Source organism: Theropithecus gelada, chromosome 1 (genome assembly GCF_003255815.1).
Source record: "Theropithecus gelada isolate Dixy chromosome 1, Tgel_1.0, whole genome shotgun sequence".
Classification (NCBI taxonomy): domain Eukaryota; kingdom Metazoa; phylum Chordata; class Mammalia; order Primates; family Cercopithecidae; genus Theropithecus; species Theropithecus gelada.
The window spans coordinates 53732867-53747892 of record NC_037668.1 but is presented as its reverse complement, the minus strand read 5'-3'; the positions used below and the strand labels follow the sequence as shown (position 1 = coordinate 53747892).

General features: G+C 50.6%; 1 protein-coding gene across 1 annotated transcript in view; it reads left to right on the top strand.

Moving 5' to 3' along the window:
• The window catches only part of CRYBG2 (crystallin beta-gamma domain containing 2), a 39910-nt gene that overhangs the window by 21621 nt on the left and 3263 nt on the right, over nt 1–15026 (top strand). The window contains exons 8-18 of the mRNA XM_025402628.1: nt 657–783; nt 1086–1121; nt 1468–1604; nt 1766–1892; nt 2156–2295; nt 2404–2530; nt 2767–2799; nt 2930–3042; nt 7664–7793; nt 10705–10844; nt 11242–11365. Of these exons, the coding sequence (XP_025258413.1) occupies nt 657–783; nt 1086–1121; nt 1468–1604; nt 1766–1892; nt 2156–2295; nt 2404–2530; nt 2767–2799; nt 2930–3042; nt 7664–7793; nt 10705–10844; nt 11242–11365 (1234 nt within the window). The remainder of the gene's footprint in view (nt 1–656; nt 784–1085; nt 1122–1467; nt 1605–1765; nt 1893–2155; nt 2296–2403; nt 2531–2766; nt 2800–2929; nt 3043–7663; nt 7794–10704; nt 10845–11241; nt 11366–15026) is intronic.

The window sequence follows — 15026 nt, the reverse complement described above, 5'->3', positions numbered from 1 at the left end:
TTTTGGGGTGAGGGAGCACAGAAAAACACCATACCATGAGAGGCAGAGTGTGGAAGTCAGAGAAACCTTCCTGGAGGAGGAGACACCATATCGGGATGAGTTGGCCAAGAATCTAAGCTCCATGAGGGCAGAGATTTTGTATGTTTGTTCACTGCTCTATCCCTGATGCCTGTAGCAGGGTCTGGCACACAGCAGATGCTTCTAAATATTTGTCAACCGAATGAATGGGGAAAAGAGTGTATCTGGCAGAGGGAATAGCACATGCAAAGGCCCAGAGAGGAGAGGGTTAAGCTTCAAATTTTCAGTCTAGCCAGTGTGAGCAACAAGTGGGAAGAATTGAGTCCCAGGGAGAAGGAGGAGGCCAGATTGCAGAGCCTCTTTGCATAGCTGGGTTTTATTGTGAGGCTAACAGGGAACTACTGGGGTTGCTGAAGCAGTTTTCCATGCATGCTAGAGAAAAATGCTCCAGCTGTTGTGTGAAATTAGAGAAGGCAAAGTCAGAGGAAGGGAGACCAACGTGGCTACTGCAAGAGATTATACGAGACTGATGGGAGCCTCCCCAGAAAACCTCCTTTTCCCCTCTAAACCTTCCCTCCCACCTGCCAATCTGTGTCCCTTGAAGTCTGGGGTGCAGCAGCCTCTCTGCCTTCCCCCAGGTGGCTACTGTACCCCAAACCATTATTTGAAGACACTCCCTACATCCTGGAACCTGGAGAGTACCCCACCTCAGAGGCCTGGGGCACATCGGACCCCAGCGTGGGCTCCCTGAAGCCCATGAGATTGGTAAAGAACAGGGCACACCCACAGGCCAGGAGGTCTAGGCTCTGCCCCTTGTCCCAAGTAACATGGTCCTGCAGTCGGTGGGAAGGGACGGGGGATGAAGTTAAAACAGCACCCCTTGGAGACTGCTTCCTGGGAGCTGCTATTGGGAATGGGAGTGGAAGGAGAGGGAGGATTAACCTAAGAGGTGGGGGAAGAGGGAAGACATGGGGTTGGGGTTCTCAGGATCAAGAAAATCCTAGATCCCCAGCCCCATCTGTCTTTCCCATCTCTGGGCTGGTGTCTCAGCTCTGTCTCCTCTGCAGGGCTGCCCAAGTGTGGAGAAGCCAGGGGAGCCGAGGGTAAGAGTCTGGGCTTAAGAGCCAAAGAGGGCCTTTGGTGGTGGGGTGCAGGTGTCTGGTTATCATGGTCTGGACAGGAAATCCAGAGAGGAGGGCACTGGGGGCCAGAAGCTGGGTCTAGGGAGATGGGACCTGATGGGCTCACTGGGAACTTGCTTTTGATGTGTAAGAAGGTCAGAGGTCAGAGTAGAGACAGGAATCGGGTAAGGGGATGGAGTTCAGTGAGAAGGTGGGAGGACTGGGGGGTGCCACATTGGCCCGATGCTGGGCAGAGCCATTCCTGAGCTAGCTGAGTGTGTTTGGGTCCAGATGACTCCCTGCCATCCTGACACCCGTTTTCCCCCAGGCTGTGGTGTATGAGGCCCCCGGCTTTCAGGGCCGCAGCTGGGAAGTGAGCCAAGACATCTACAACCTTCAGCAGCCAGAGGACAGCCAGAGCCCCCACCTGGCCTCTGTGGGGTCCCTGAGAGTTCTCGGGGGCTGGTGAGAACTCAGGACCCTTCCTTCCATTTCATCGCCTCCACTGGCCTTTACCCTTGGGAGTGGGGAGTGACCTGGGCTGTGTAGGGGTGGGGACAGCTGTCTCATTCATCCATGGGCCTCCTATGACTGAACCTGCCTGTCCGTCCTTCTGCTTTTCCCAGCTGGGTGGGCTACGAGAAGGAGGGCTTTCGGGGCCACCAGTATCTGCTGGAGGAGGGGGAATACCCAGACTGGTCACACTGGGGAGGCTATGACGAGCTGCTGACCTCCCTCCGGGTCATCCGGACGGTAAGCAAAGGCAATTGGCCCACCTGGCCCCAGGCAGCCCTCCCCCAGTACAATTTGTGGAGGGAAGAATTTGTACCCCCTCTCCGTGTTCTCCTTGGAAGTGTTCCCAGAGGTCTAGCCTCTCTTCCCTCTGCTGCTCTTCTCCAGGCCGTACTGTCAGCCTCACCCCTAATTCCCCGGGTGGGCTGTGACCCTCGGGTCTGGGCACTCCCAGGGGTTTCGGTTTGTGGGCGGGAAAGACCTGACTGTCCCTGGGAACCCAGGACTTTGGGGACCCGGCCGTCGTGCTATTTGAGGCCATGGACTTCGAGGGACATGGCGTGGAGGTGAGCAAGGCATTGCCGGATGTGGAGCTGGTGCAACACGGCCCCAGCACACAGGCCATCCACGTGCTCAGCGGCGTGTAAGTGACCCGGGCTCCGGGAGCGGGTTGGGCCCGGGTGAGCCGGGGGCGGTTCCAGGAGAGGTGCAGGCTCTGTCCCAGCTGACCCGCGCCCCGTCCTTCCTGCAGGTGGGTGGCCTACCAGGAGGTGGGCTTCTCCGGAGAACAGTACGTGCTGGAGAAGGGCGTGTACCGTAACTGCGAGGACTGGGGCGCGGGCAACAGCGCCCTCGCTTCGCTACAGCCGGTCCTACAGGTGCGTGCCGGCCGCGGGGGGGCGGGGCCTCCCCGGTGGCGGGACCTGGAGTTCGGGTGCGCCCCGCCCCCACGCAGAGGTAGCGGGCTGGAGGACCTGCCTGGGCGCTCGGGGCGGGGCCTTGGGAGGTGGCGGGGCCGAGGGTGCGGCCGCGGGGTGGGCAGTACTGAAACCTAGAGGAGCGGAGGCAGGGGGCCGGCACTCTCCCTAATTCTCAATTCCGCCCCTCCCTTCAGGTCGGGGAGCACGATCTGCACTTCGTCTCAAAGGTAAGGCGGGGACTCCACAGGGAGTCTTTGGGCTCCCTTCTCTCCCCTCGTTTCAAACCTCTGCCCTCCCCACTGTTCTCGGCCCTACTCCATCGCCCTTCTTCCCCTCATCTCCCCTCTCTGCCTCCAGATTCAGCTTTTCTCCCGCCCCGACTTTCTGGGCGACCACTTCTCCTTCGAAGATGACCAGGCCGCTCTGCCCGCCTCCTTCCGACCTCAGTCCTGCAGAGTCCACGGCGGCAGGTGAGGACGTGGAGGGGTGAAGGGCTGGGGGCGCTGGGGCAGAGGCGGGGCTGCAGGAGGAGAGTCTTTCAAATGATTTCCTTCCTTTGGCTACCTTGGGATGAGCTGTTCTGTCTTGCGCCTTTCAATTTTAAAACAAACAAAATAAAATAAGGTTTTAATGGAAAATGTAAAACTGTAGATTGTATAATATAAAGATAAATCTTATTTCCTCTATCTGTGTGCTCTTTTAAATTTTCAGTGGAGTATTTTAAATCCTTGACCCAACGTAAAATTTCGTGGGTAAACACTTCAACGTGTGTCTCTTTTTCCCCACGTAGCCAGAAGTCATCACATCTAATAAAATTAATAACAATTTGTTCATATTACCCAATACCCAGTCCGTGTTCAGATTTCTCCTATTGTCTCAAAAATACATTTGTGAAATTAACTTGTTTTTTCTCAGCATCCAAATAAGGTCCTTGGGGCAGGTTTCGTCATGTTGGCCAGGCTGATCTCAAACTCCTGGGCTCAAGCTGTCTGCCACCTCCGACTTCCAAAGAGCTGGGGTTACAGGCATGAGCCACCGTGCCCGGCAGACCCCAGTAGTTTTTGTTGTTGTTGTTGTTGTTTTTTGTTTTTGTTTTTGAGACAGAGTTTTGCTCTGTTGCCCAGGGTGGAGTGCAATGGTGCGATCTCAGCTCATCGCAACCTCTGCCTCCCAGGTTCAAGCGATTCTCCTGCCTCAGCCTTCCCAAGTAGCTGGGATTATAGGCATGTGCTACCAAGCCTAGCTAATTTTATATTTTTAGTAGAGATGGGGTTTCTCCATGTGGGTCTGGCTGGTCTTGAATTATCAACCTCAGGTGATCCGCCCACCTTGGCCTCCCAAAGTGCTGGGATTACAGGCATGAGCCACCGCACCTGGTGACCCTAGTAGTTTTGATAATTTTCTTGATATAAGATACTCCAGGATCACTTTGTACATTCTTTTTTGCTCCAAATCTAGAATTGGCTATTTGCCATGGAACGCTGGTTCCTTTTAGTGGCAAATGGTATTTAGAGACCAAAATCTGCATGCTAGGTGTTTCAAAGTTATAATGCCCATATCACAACTAATAGTAAAAACCACTGAATGCTGTTGGGAGTTTCCTGTGTGGTTTTTTTTTTTTTTTTTTTTTTGAGATGGAGTCTCGCTCTGTCGCCCAGACGGGAGTGCAGTGGCGCTATCTTGGCTCACTGCAACCTCCGCCTCCTGGGTTCAAGCAATTCTGCTTCAGCCTTCCAAGTAGCTGGGAATACAGGTGCCCACCACCACGCCCAGCTAATTTTTGTATTTTTAGTAGAGATGGGGTTTCACGATGTTGGTCAGGCTGGTCTCAAACTCTTGACCTTGTGATCCACCTCTCTCGGCCTCCCAAAGTGTTGGAATTACAGGCATGAGCCAGCGCGCCTGGCCTCTTGTGGTTCTTTTTGTCCTCAGGATATTCAACTGTAACCTATTTGTTATGTATTAGTTCAAATTACTGTGTCTTAAACACATTTGAAATAATACTTTTGTGTGTGTAGTTATGTCACCAACCTAATATACAGTTAGGTTCATTAATTGATTTTCAGTTTTAAGGAATACTTTTCATTTTTATCTATTTCTGGATTCGTTTTTGTTTTTGTTTGAGACAGGGTCTCACTTTCCATTCGGGCTGGAGTGCAGTGGTGTGAACACAGTTCACTGCAGCCTTGACCTCCTGGGCTCAAGGGATCCTCCTGCTTCAGCCTCCTGAGAAGCTGGGACCATAGGTGCACACCACCATGCTCAGCTAATTTTTTTATTTTTTTCTAGAGATGGGGGTCTCACTTTGTTACTTAGGCTGGTTTCAAACTTCTGGGCTCAAGCAATCCTCCCTTCTTGGTCTCCCAAAGTGTTGGAATTACAGGTGTGAGCCACTGCACCTGGCCCTAATTCTGTTTTCCTATGAATAATTGCCATGAAGCTGGGCACGGTGGCTCATGCCTGTAATCCCAGCACTTTGGGAGGCTGAGGCAGGAGTCCAGGAGTTCAAGACCCACCTGGGCAACATAAGGAGACCCTGTCTCAACAGAAAAAGTTTTAATTAGGTGGGTGTGGTGTCATGCACCTGTAGTACTACCTACTCAGGAGGCTGAGATGGGAGGATTGTTTGAGCCCAGAAGTTGGACGCTGCAGTGAGCTATGATCACAGCACTGCACTCCAGCCTGCGCAACAGAGTAAGATCTTATCTCTAAAATAATAATTATTACATGAAATATTTACGTGGTTCCTGCCTTAGCTCAGGCTGCTATCACAAAATACCATAGTTTGTGTGGTTTAAATAAGAGAAATTTATTCTCTCACAATTTGGGACACTAGGAAATTCAAGATCGAAGTGCTGGCCACTTCACTTCCCCAGTGAGGCCTTTCTTCCTGGTTTGCAGAAGGCCATCTTCTCACTGTGTTCTCATGTAGTGAAGAGAGAGAGTAGGAGCTCCTGTCTCTTCCTCTTCTTTTTTTTTTTTTTTGAGGTGGAGTTTCACTCTTGTTGCCCAGGCTGTAGTGCAATGGCGCAATCTCAGTTCACTGAAACCTCTGCCTCCTGGGTTCAAGCAATTCTCCTGCCTCAGCCTCCTAAGTACCTGGGATTACAGGCATGCGCCACCACACCTAGCTGATTTTTGTATTTTTAGTAGAGATGGGGTTTCTTCATGTTGGTCAGGCTGGCCTTGAACTCCCGACCTCAGGTGATCTGCTCGCCTCGGCTTCCCAAAGTGTTGGGATTACAGGCGTGAGCCACCGCACCCAGCCCCTTCCTCTTCTTTTAAGGACACTAATCCCATCATGGGTCCCACCCTCATGACCCCCTCTAAACCGAATTACCTCCAAAAGGCCCTGCCTCTGAATACCATTACATTGAGGGTTATGGCTTTAGCATATGATTTTGGGAGGACACAGACATTCAGCCTATAACAATTCCAAAGCCAATAGCTTTCATCTCTGTCCCTGCCACCTTTTTCCCTCTCTCCCCCTGGTAGAAATCTTTTGTTTGTTTGTTTGGTGTTTGGTGTATTCATCCACTGGCTTTTTTGTTATTGTTGTTAAGATATAAGCAAATATGGCTGGGCGCGGTGGCTCAAGCCTGTAATCCCAGCACTTTGGGAGGCTGAGACGGGTGGATCACGAGGTTGGGAGATCGAGACCATTCTGGCTAACACGGTGAAACACCGTCTCTACTAAAAAAATACAAAAAAACTAGCCGGTCGAGCTAGGTGACAGAGCAAGACTCCGTCTCAAAAGAAAAAAAAAAAGATATAAGCAAATATACACTCATAAATTTCCATATAACTATAGACACCAAATATTTATATTTTGTTTTCCTTGTCCTCCATTTTCTTACACAAAAGGGAGCATACTATAACCAGGTTAATATAATAAAAAAACACTAAATTGTACACTTTAAAAGTGTGAATTTTGGCCAGGTGTGGTGGGAGGACGCTCTGGGAGGGCGAGGTGGGTGGATCACTTGAGGTCAGGAGCTCGAGACCAGCCTGGCCAACATGGTGAAACCCCATCTCTACTAAAAATACAAAATTAGCTGGGCATGGTGGCACATGCCTGTAGTCCCAGCTACTCGGGAGGCTGATGAATTGCTTGAACCCAGGAGGTGGAGGTTGCAGTGAGCTGAGATCGCGCCATTGCATTCCAGCCTGGGCAACAATAGCGAAACTCCATCTCAACAACAACAACAACAACAACATAGTATGAATTTTATGGCATGTGAATTGTATCTCAGTTTTTTAAAGGAAGTTTGCTATAAACACTGTTATGCACCTACTTTTTTCATCTGTTTGGAGATCACTTTATATCCCTTTAAGAGCTCTTTTTCATTCCACTTAACTGCTGCATTATACTCCACTTTTTCTTAATTTATTCAGCCAATCCACTATTGATGGACATCTGGGCTGCTTCCACCCTTCTCTGTTGCTGAAGTACTATAATGAATAGCCTCCTGCATGTGTTATTTCATGTTCTCAATCCTTGGGATGGATTCCTAGGTATGAGATTGCTGAGTAATTACTCATGGAGTTTTGCTTAATATTGCCAAATTCCCCTCCATAGGGGCAGTATGATTTCATTCAGTCTTTTCTTTTCTTTTTTTTTTTTTTTGAGACGGAGTCTCGCTCTGTCACCCAGGCTGGAGTGCAGTGGCCGGATCTCAGCTCACTGCAAGCTCCGCCTCCCGGGTTTACGCTATTCTCCTGCCTCAGCCTCCTGAGTAGCTGGGACTACAGGCGCCCGCCACCTCGCCCGGCTAGATTTTTGTATTTTTTAGTAGAGACAGGGTTTCACTGTGTTCGCCAGGATGGTCTCCATCTCTTGACCTCGTGATCCGCCCGTCTTGGCCTCCCAAAGTGCTGGGATTACAGGCTTGAGCCACCGCGCCCGGCCTCATTCAGTCTTTTCTTAAGTCTGACCTCATTCCCTGCTGCTGTAGTGCCTGTTCATCCTTGACCTCCCCTGGGACAGGGGGTCATGATCAAGTCTTCATTCCCTCTTCTGTATCTCAGGGGAACCTGGGCAGGCCAAGGACAGGTAGGCTCACATACCCTCCATTTCTTCCCCTTCCCCAGCTGGATCCTGTTTGATGAGAAGAATTTCGAGGGTGACCAGCACATTCTTTCTGAGGGCGAGTTCCCCACTCTCACGGCTATGGGCTGCCTAGCCTCTACGGTCCTGGGCTCTCTCCAGAAGGTATCCCTGGTGAGTTTCCATGTCCGGTTCCAGGCAATCCTGGAAGCGGAAGTTGCTGCTGGGGGAGTTCTGGATACAGAACCTGTGTGCTGGTGCAGGGGTTGACTCCAGTGTTTTTAGAACCCCCCTAGGTCCCCTTGACTCTGGGGCTGTAAAGCCAGTTTAGTTTGCTAGCTCTTCATTGAGCACCCACTGAGACAGGACCTGGGGACATGGAAAGAAATTGGACACAGCCCTGCCTGTAAGGAACCCATGGTCCCATAGACATAAAGATTACACGCAGAGTGGTGCATGCAGATACAGAAGTGGTGCGGGGATGGTGGGACTAACACTCAGGGCTGGGTGGGGCAGGGGCCAGTGCTGCCAAGGTGATGTTCCACGCAGGGAGGAGTGACAGGACCAGCTAAAAAGATGGCCCTGCCTGCCGCAGACCAATGGGAAGGGGCAAGGCAGTGGGGTTGCTGCTACAATGACCCAGAGTGAATTGTGATGTCCTTCACCTAGGAAGAGATGGATGGAAGCGACCACAATAAGGGGCTAGCATCTGTAGGACTTGGTGACTGACTGTGTGGCCAGTGGGGGCAGTACCCAGTCAGAACAGGTGATGCTTACTGAGTGCATAGTATGTGCCAGATGGTGTTTAAAATTAAAAGGCTTCACACCAGCCAGGCGCGGTGGCTCATGCCTGTAATCCCAGCACTTTGAGAGGCCGAGGCGGGCGGATTACCTGAGGTAAACAGTTCGAGACCAGCTTGGCCAACATGGTGAAACTCTGTCTCTACTAAAAATACAAAAATTAGCCGGATGTGGTGGCGCATGTCTGTAATCCCAGCTACTTGGGAGGCTGAGACAGGAGATTCGCTTGAACCCACGAGAATGTCACTGTACTCCAGCCTGGGTGACAGAACAAGACTCCGTCTCAAAGGAAAAAAAAAAGGCTTGCCACATATACTAAACCTTTTTAATCTTCTCCACAACACTGAGAGGTGTGTTCCCATTATTATCTCCCTTTTCCAGATGTAGAAACTAAGCCACAGGCTCCAGGTCACATAGTTGGTAACAGGCAAAGCCAGGCTCTCCCCCAGGCAGCTGGTTCTGGGGTCCTAGTCCTTTGCAACTACATGTTGGGCTCTGAAGACAGATAAACCTGGTTCTGAAGCCCGGCTTTAGGTCCCTGAGCAAGTGATTTACCCTCTTCAGCCTGTTTCCTCCCTATTAAGTGGGGGATGATAATAGCTTCTACCGGCCGGGCGCGGTGGCTCAAGCCTGTAATCCCAGCACTTTGGGAGGCCGAGACGGGCGGATCACGAGGTCAGGAGATCGAGACCATGCTGGCTAACACGGTGAAACCCCGTCTCTACTAAAAAAATACAAAAAAAAAAAAATTAGCCGGGCGAGGTGGCGGGCGCCTGTGGTCCCAGCTACTCGGGAGGCTGAGGCGGGAGAATGGCGTGAACCCGGGGGGCGGAGCTTGCCGTGAGCTGAGATCCGGCCACTGCACTCCAGCCTGGGCGACAGAGCGAGACTCCGTCTCAAAAAAAAATAAATAAATAGATAATAGCTTCTACCTTATAGGGTTGTTGAAGAGTTATAACGAGATCAGGTAAAGTGCTTAGCATAATATGGCCTGTAGTAAACCCTGATGAATGTGAGCTGCTATTATTATCAGTATTATTGTTGTTATTGTTATCATGAAGATGAAGAGGAGAAATCTAGAATGAGGCCAGGTGCGGTGGCTTGTGCCTATAATTCTAGTACTTTGGGCCAGGCATGTTGGCTCACGCCTGTAGTGCTAGCACTTTGGGAGGCCAAGGCGGGCAGATCATGAGGTCAGGAGTTCGAGACTAGCCTGGCCAACACGATGAAACCCCGTCTCTACAAAAATTAGCCGGGCATGGTGGCTCTTGCCTGTAATCCCAGCTACTTGGGAGGCTGAAGCAGGAGAATTGCTTGAACTTTAAAGGTGGAGGTTACAGTGAGCTGAGATTGCGCCACTGCACTCAAGCCTGGGTGACAGAGTGAGACTCCATCTCAAAAAAGTTAAGTAAATAAATTCTAGCACTTTGGGAGGCTAAGGCAGGAGGATCACTTGAGCCTAGGAGTTTGAGACCTGCCTGGGCAACATGGTGAGACCCTGTCTCTACAAAAAATTAGCTAGGCATGGTAGCAGAGTCCCAGCTACTCAGGAGGCTGAGGTGGGAGGATCACTTTAGCCCAGGAAGTTGAGGCTACAGTGAGCTGTGATTGTACCACTGCACTCCAGCCTGGGCAACAGAGCGAGACTCCATCTCAAAACAAAACAAACAAACAAACAAAAATCTAGGCCAGGCGTGATGTAATTACAGGATTACTCCTGTAATCCTAGCACTTTGGTAGGCCAAGGTGGACAGATCACCTGAGGTCAGGAGTTCGAGACCAACCAGGCTAACATGGCGAAACCCTGTCTCTACTAAAAGTACAAAAATTAGCTGAGCATTGTGGCACGTGCCTATAATTGCAGCTACTCAGAAGGCTGAGGCAGAAGAATTGTTTGAACCCGGGAGGCGGAGGTTGCAGTGAGCCAATATCGCGCCACTGCACTCTAGCCTGGGCAACAAGAGCAAGACTCCATCTCAAAAAAAAAAAAAATAAGCCCCAGGTTTCCATCCTGGCTCAGAGTGCCAGGTTAGTTCTGAGAAGTGCTATTTACCAGAGAGGAGGTTTGAGGGGGAAATTGGGGGCCCAGCCTGGCACTTACTGCCTCTGAGAATCGGGGGCACTCGGCTGCCAGCGTCCAAGAGTCGGTGGCCCTGCAGAACTGAGCTCAGGAGGGACGAAGGCCTGACATGCAGATCTGGGAGTCTGGGTGTCTGGGATTGTGGGACTGTATCTGGGACCTGGGCTCTCAGAGCCTCACCTTTGTCTGTCTCCTGGGCCCCAGCACTTTTCAGAGCCTTCGATTTTCCTGTATGGACTCCAGTGCTTCGAGGGGAAGGAGATCGAGCTCAGCAGGGAGGTGCGGAGCCTGCAAGCCGAGGGCTTCAACAACCACGTGCTGTCCGTGCGGATCAAGGGGGGCGTGTGAGTGCTGAGGGGAGGCACGGGTGCGGGGGCTGCTGGTGGGGATGAGTCATGGCAAGACGGAGATCCTGGGGGTCTCTGGCCTCTTTCCCCTCCCCACTTTTGCCCCACTCCCCTCCAAGCCAGGAAGGAGGGAGAAGTGCAGACTGAGAAGGGTCACTGGCTCTCAGGGCTTAGACCTCAGCTTGGTGGGCTTCTCAGGATCCTACTTTACCCTGCAAACCCCAAATCTACTTCCCAGCCTCCCTCTCCGCCCTGGGAACCCTATTCCAGGCAGAGGAATCCCTGCATGAGAGAAGAGGAGGTGGAGAACGTTTTGATGTCTGTGTCTCCTCCTCTACCTGTCTGTCTGTGTGTCTGTGCTCTTCTCTGTGTCCCTGACACCTGCTGGGCCCAGTTGGGTGCTATGTGAACACAGTGACTTCCGGGGCCGCCAGTGGCTGGTGGGAAGCTGCGAGATCACCAACTGGCTGACCTACAGCGGCACCCAGAGGGTGGGCTCCCTCTACCCCATCAAGCAGGTGGGTAGCGTGGCTGGCGCTGAGCATGTCTGGGGCTGAGCGTGTCTGGGCAGGCCTTTCTGGATGAGTGTCTAGCTGTGTGTTTCCCAAACACAGCATTTGTGTACTTTTGTCACAATTTTTGCCACATCGTCATTCCTCTTGAGCCATTGTCTACTTAATATTTTTCTCTAGATTAACTCTCTTTTTAAAAGTCTTTTAATTAATTTTTATTTCTCAAAAAAGCTTTTTTTTTTTCTTTTTTTTTTTTTAGACAGAGTCTTGCTCTGTCACAAAGACTGGAGTGCTGTGGCAACATCCTGGCTCACTGCAACCTCCACCTCCCAGGTTTAAGTGATTCTTGTGCCTCAGCCTCCCAAGTAACTGGGACCACAGGCACGTGCCACCACGCTCAGCTAATTTTTGTATTTTTAGTAGAGGCAGGGTTTCACCATGTTGGTCAGGCTGGTCTCGAACTGCTGACCTCAAGCGATCCACCTGCCTCGGTGTCCCAATGTGCTGGGATTACAGACATGAGCCACCATGCCTAGCCCTTTTTTTTTTTTTTTTTTAAGATGAAGTTTTGCTCTTGTTGCCCAGGTTGCAGGTTGGAGTGCAATGGCACAATCTCGGTTCACTGCAACCCTCTACCTCCCAGGTTCAAGTGATTCTCCTACCTCATCCTCCCAAATAGCTGGGATTACAAGCATGTGCTACCACAACTGGCTAATTTTGGGGGGTTTTTTAGTTTTTGTTTTTTGTGTTTCGAGATGGAATCTCACACTGTTGCCTGGGCTGGAGTGTAATGGCATGATCTCGGCTCACTGCAACCTCTGCCCCCTGGGTTCAAGCAATTCTCCTGCCTCAGACTCCCAAGTAGCCAGGATTACAGGTGCCTACCACCATACCCGGCTAATTTTTTGTATTTTTAGTAGAAACAGGGTTTCACTGTGTTGGCCAGGTTGGTCTCAAACTCCTGACCTTGTGATCTGCCCACTTCAGCCTCCCAAAGTGCTAGGATTACAGGCATGAGCCACTGTGCCCAGCTAATTTTTGTATTTTTAGTAGAGGTGGGGTTTTATCATGTTGGCCAGGCTGGTCTCGAACTCCTGACCTCAAGTGATCCACCTGCCTCGGCATCCCAATGCTGGGATTACAGGCATGAGCCACTGTGCCTAGCCCCAGCCCAATTTTTATTTAGCTTTCTGAGTCTGTGCTTGTGCCTTCAACACTTTCATAATGATTTTCAGCTGCTGCATAAGGCCAGCAGGCTCGCATGCTGGGATTACAGGCATGAGCCACTGTGCCTAGCCCCAGCCCAATTTTTATTTAGCTTTCTGAGTCTGTGCTTGTGCCTTCAACACTTTCATAATGATTTTCAGCTGCTGCATAAGGCCAGCAGGCTCGATCCTGTCACAAACACATTTAGCACACGTGGAACCGCCATAGGCCCTCTTGACATGTTTTTTGTTTGGGACAATCTCATAAGTACTTTAGAAACTCACAGCATGAACCCCTTGAAGTCTGCCTGGGCACACGCCACAAGCAGATTTTGGTGCTTTCCCAATTTTGTTGGTATAAAGTTCAACAATTCTATTACCAGGGGCTCAGGACTGCCTAGTTTTGTTAGAGGCTGTACCATAGGAAAACCTATAACAACAGTATGTCAAATGCTGGAACATTCTGAGTGTCTCTAGACAACATCCCCAGAAGAGGAAAAAGAAAAAAAATCACTTTTTTTTTTTTTTTTGTATTTTTTTTTTTGGTAGAGACGGGGTTTCACTGGGTTAGCCAGGATGGTCTCGATCTCCTGACCTTGTGATCCGCCCGTCTTGGCCTCCCAATGTGCTGGGATTACAGGCTTGAGCCACCGCACCGGGCCTCACATTTTTTTTTTACTTTACCCTTGTCCTAAGGAATATCTATAAAGTCATGAGTTTCATGTGTATATATGATTTTTTCTTTTTTTTTTTTTTTTTTTGAGATGGAGTGTCGCTCTACCGCCCAGGCTGGAGTGCAGTGGCACGATCTCAGCTCACTGCAAGCTCTGCCTCCCGGGTTCATGCTATGCTCCTACCTCAGTCTCCCGAGTAGCTGGGACTACAGGCGCCTGCCACCACGTGTGGCTAATTTTTTTTTGTATTTTTAGTAGAGATGGGGTTTCACCGTGTTAGCCAGGATGGTCTCGATCTCCTGACCTCGTGATCCGCCCGTCTTGGCCTCCCAAAGTGCTGGGATTACAGGCCTGAGCCATTGTGCCCGGCCTGATTTTTTTTAATAGACGTAATAAATACATTACCATTAATTTTTCAAAAATGAGTTATAGGCTGGGTGTGGGGGCTCACGCCTGTAATTTCATCACTTTGGGAGGCTGAGGAGGGAGGGTTGCTTGAGCCCAGGAGTTCCAGACCAGCCTGGGCAAGATGGCGAGACCCCATGTTCCTCTACAAAAATTACAAAAGAAATGAGCTAGGTGTGATGGCCTGTGCTATAGTCCCAGCTACTCGGGAGGCTGAGGTGGGAGGATCACCTGAGCCTGGGAGTTTGAGGCTGCAGTGAGCCATGATGGCTCCACTTGCATTCCAGCCTGGGTGACAGAGTGAGACCCTGTCTCAAAAAAAAAAAAAAGTTGGCCGGGCGCGGTGGCTCAAGCCTGTAATCCCAGCACTTTGGGAGGCCAAGACGGGCGGATCACAAGGTCAGGAGATCGAGACCATCCTGGCTAACACGGTGAAACTCCGTCTCTACTAAAAAATACAAACAACTAGCCGGGCGAGGTGGCGGGCGCCTGTAGTCCCAGCTACTCGGGAGGCTGAGGCAGGAGAATGGCGTGAACCTGGGAGGCGGAGCCTGCAGTGAGCTGAGATCCGGCCACCGCACTCCAGCCTGGGCAACAGAATGAGACTCCATTTCAAAAAAAAGAAAAAGTTTATCCACATAGGACTGAAAGTGATCTCATGGACCACCCACTGGTAGTTAGCATACCTCACCTGGGGAAGCACTGTCTGCATATATTTCTGTATGTCCATGCCTTCATGTCTGAACATCAGTATCGTTAATGCACATGTGCAGATAAATGGTAAGGCCATGGGCTGTGTGTGTATGTATGTGCGCTTGCATGTTCCCATTTGAGGGTATTTCTGTGCCCATCAGGTTATTTGTGTCCATGCCTCTGTGTGCTCTGGTGATGACGTGTATGTGTGTGTGTATCTGTGGGAGTACAGTCATTGTTTTATTTGTATTAATTTATTTATTTTTGAGACGGAGTCCTACTCTGTCACCCAGGCTGGAGTGCAGTGGCATGATCTCAGCTCACTGCAACCTTCATCTCCCGGGTTCAAGAGATTCTCCTGCCTCAGCCTCCCGAGTAGCTGGGAGTACAGGCGTGTGCCACCACACCCGGCTAATTTTTTTTGTATTTTTGGTAGAGACAGGGTTTTGCCATGTTGGCCAGGCTGATCTTGAACTCCTGACCTCAGGTGATCCACTCGCCTTGGCCTCCCAAAGTGCTGGGATTACAGGCGTGAGCCTCTGCGCCTGGCTGGGTGTACATTTATGACTGCGCCTACTTGTACTTGTGACACCATTGACAGTGTGTGTATCTTTGTATAAGGATATTTGTATAGTCCTTGTATTCAAGACTCATAACATCATTGCTGGGAGAAATCTTGGAGATTATCTC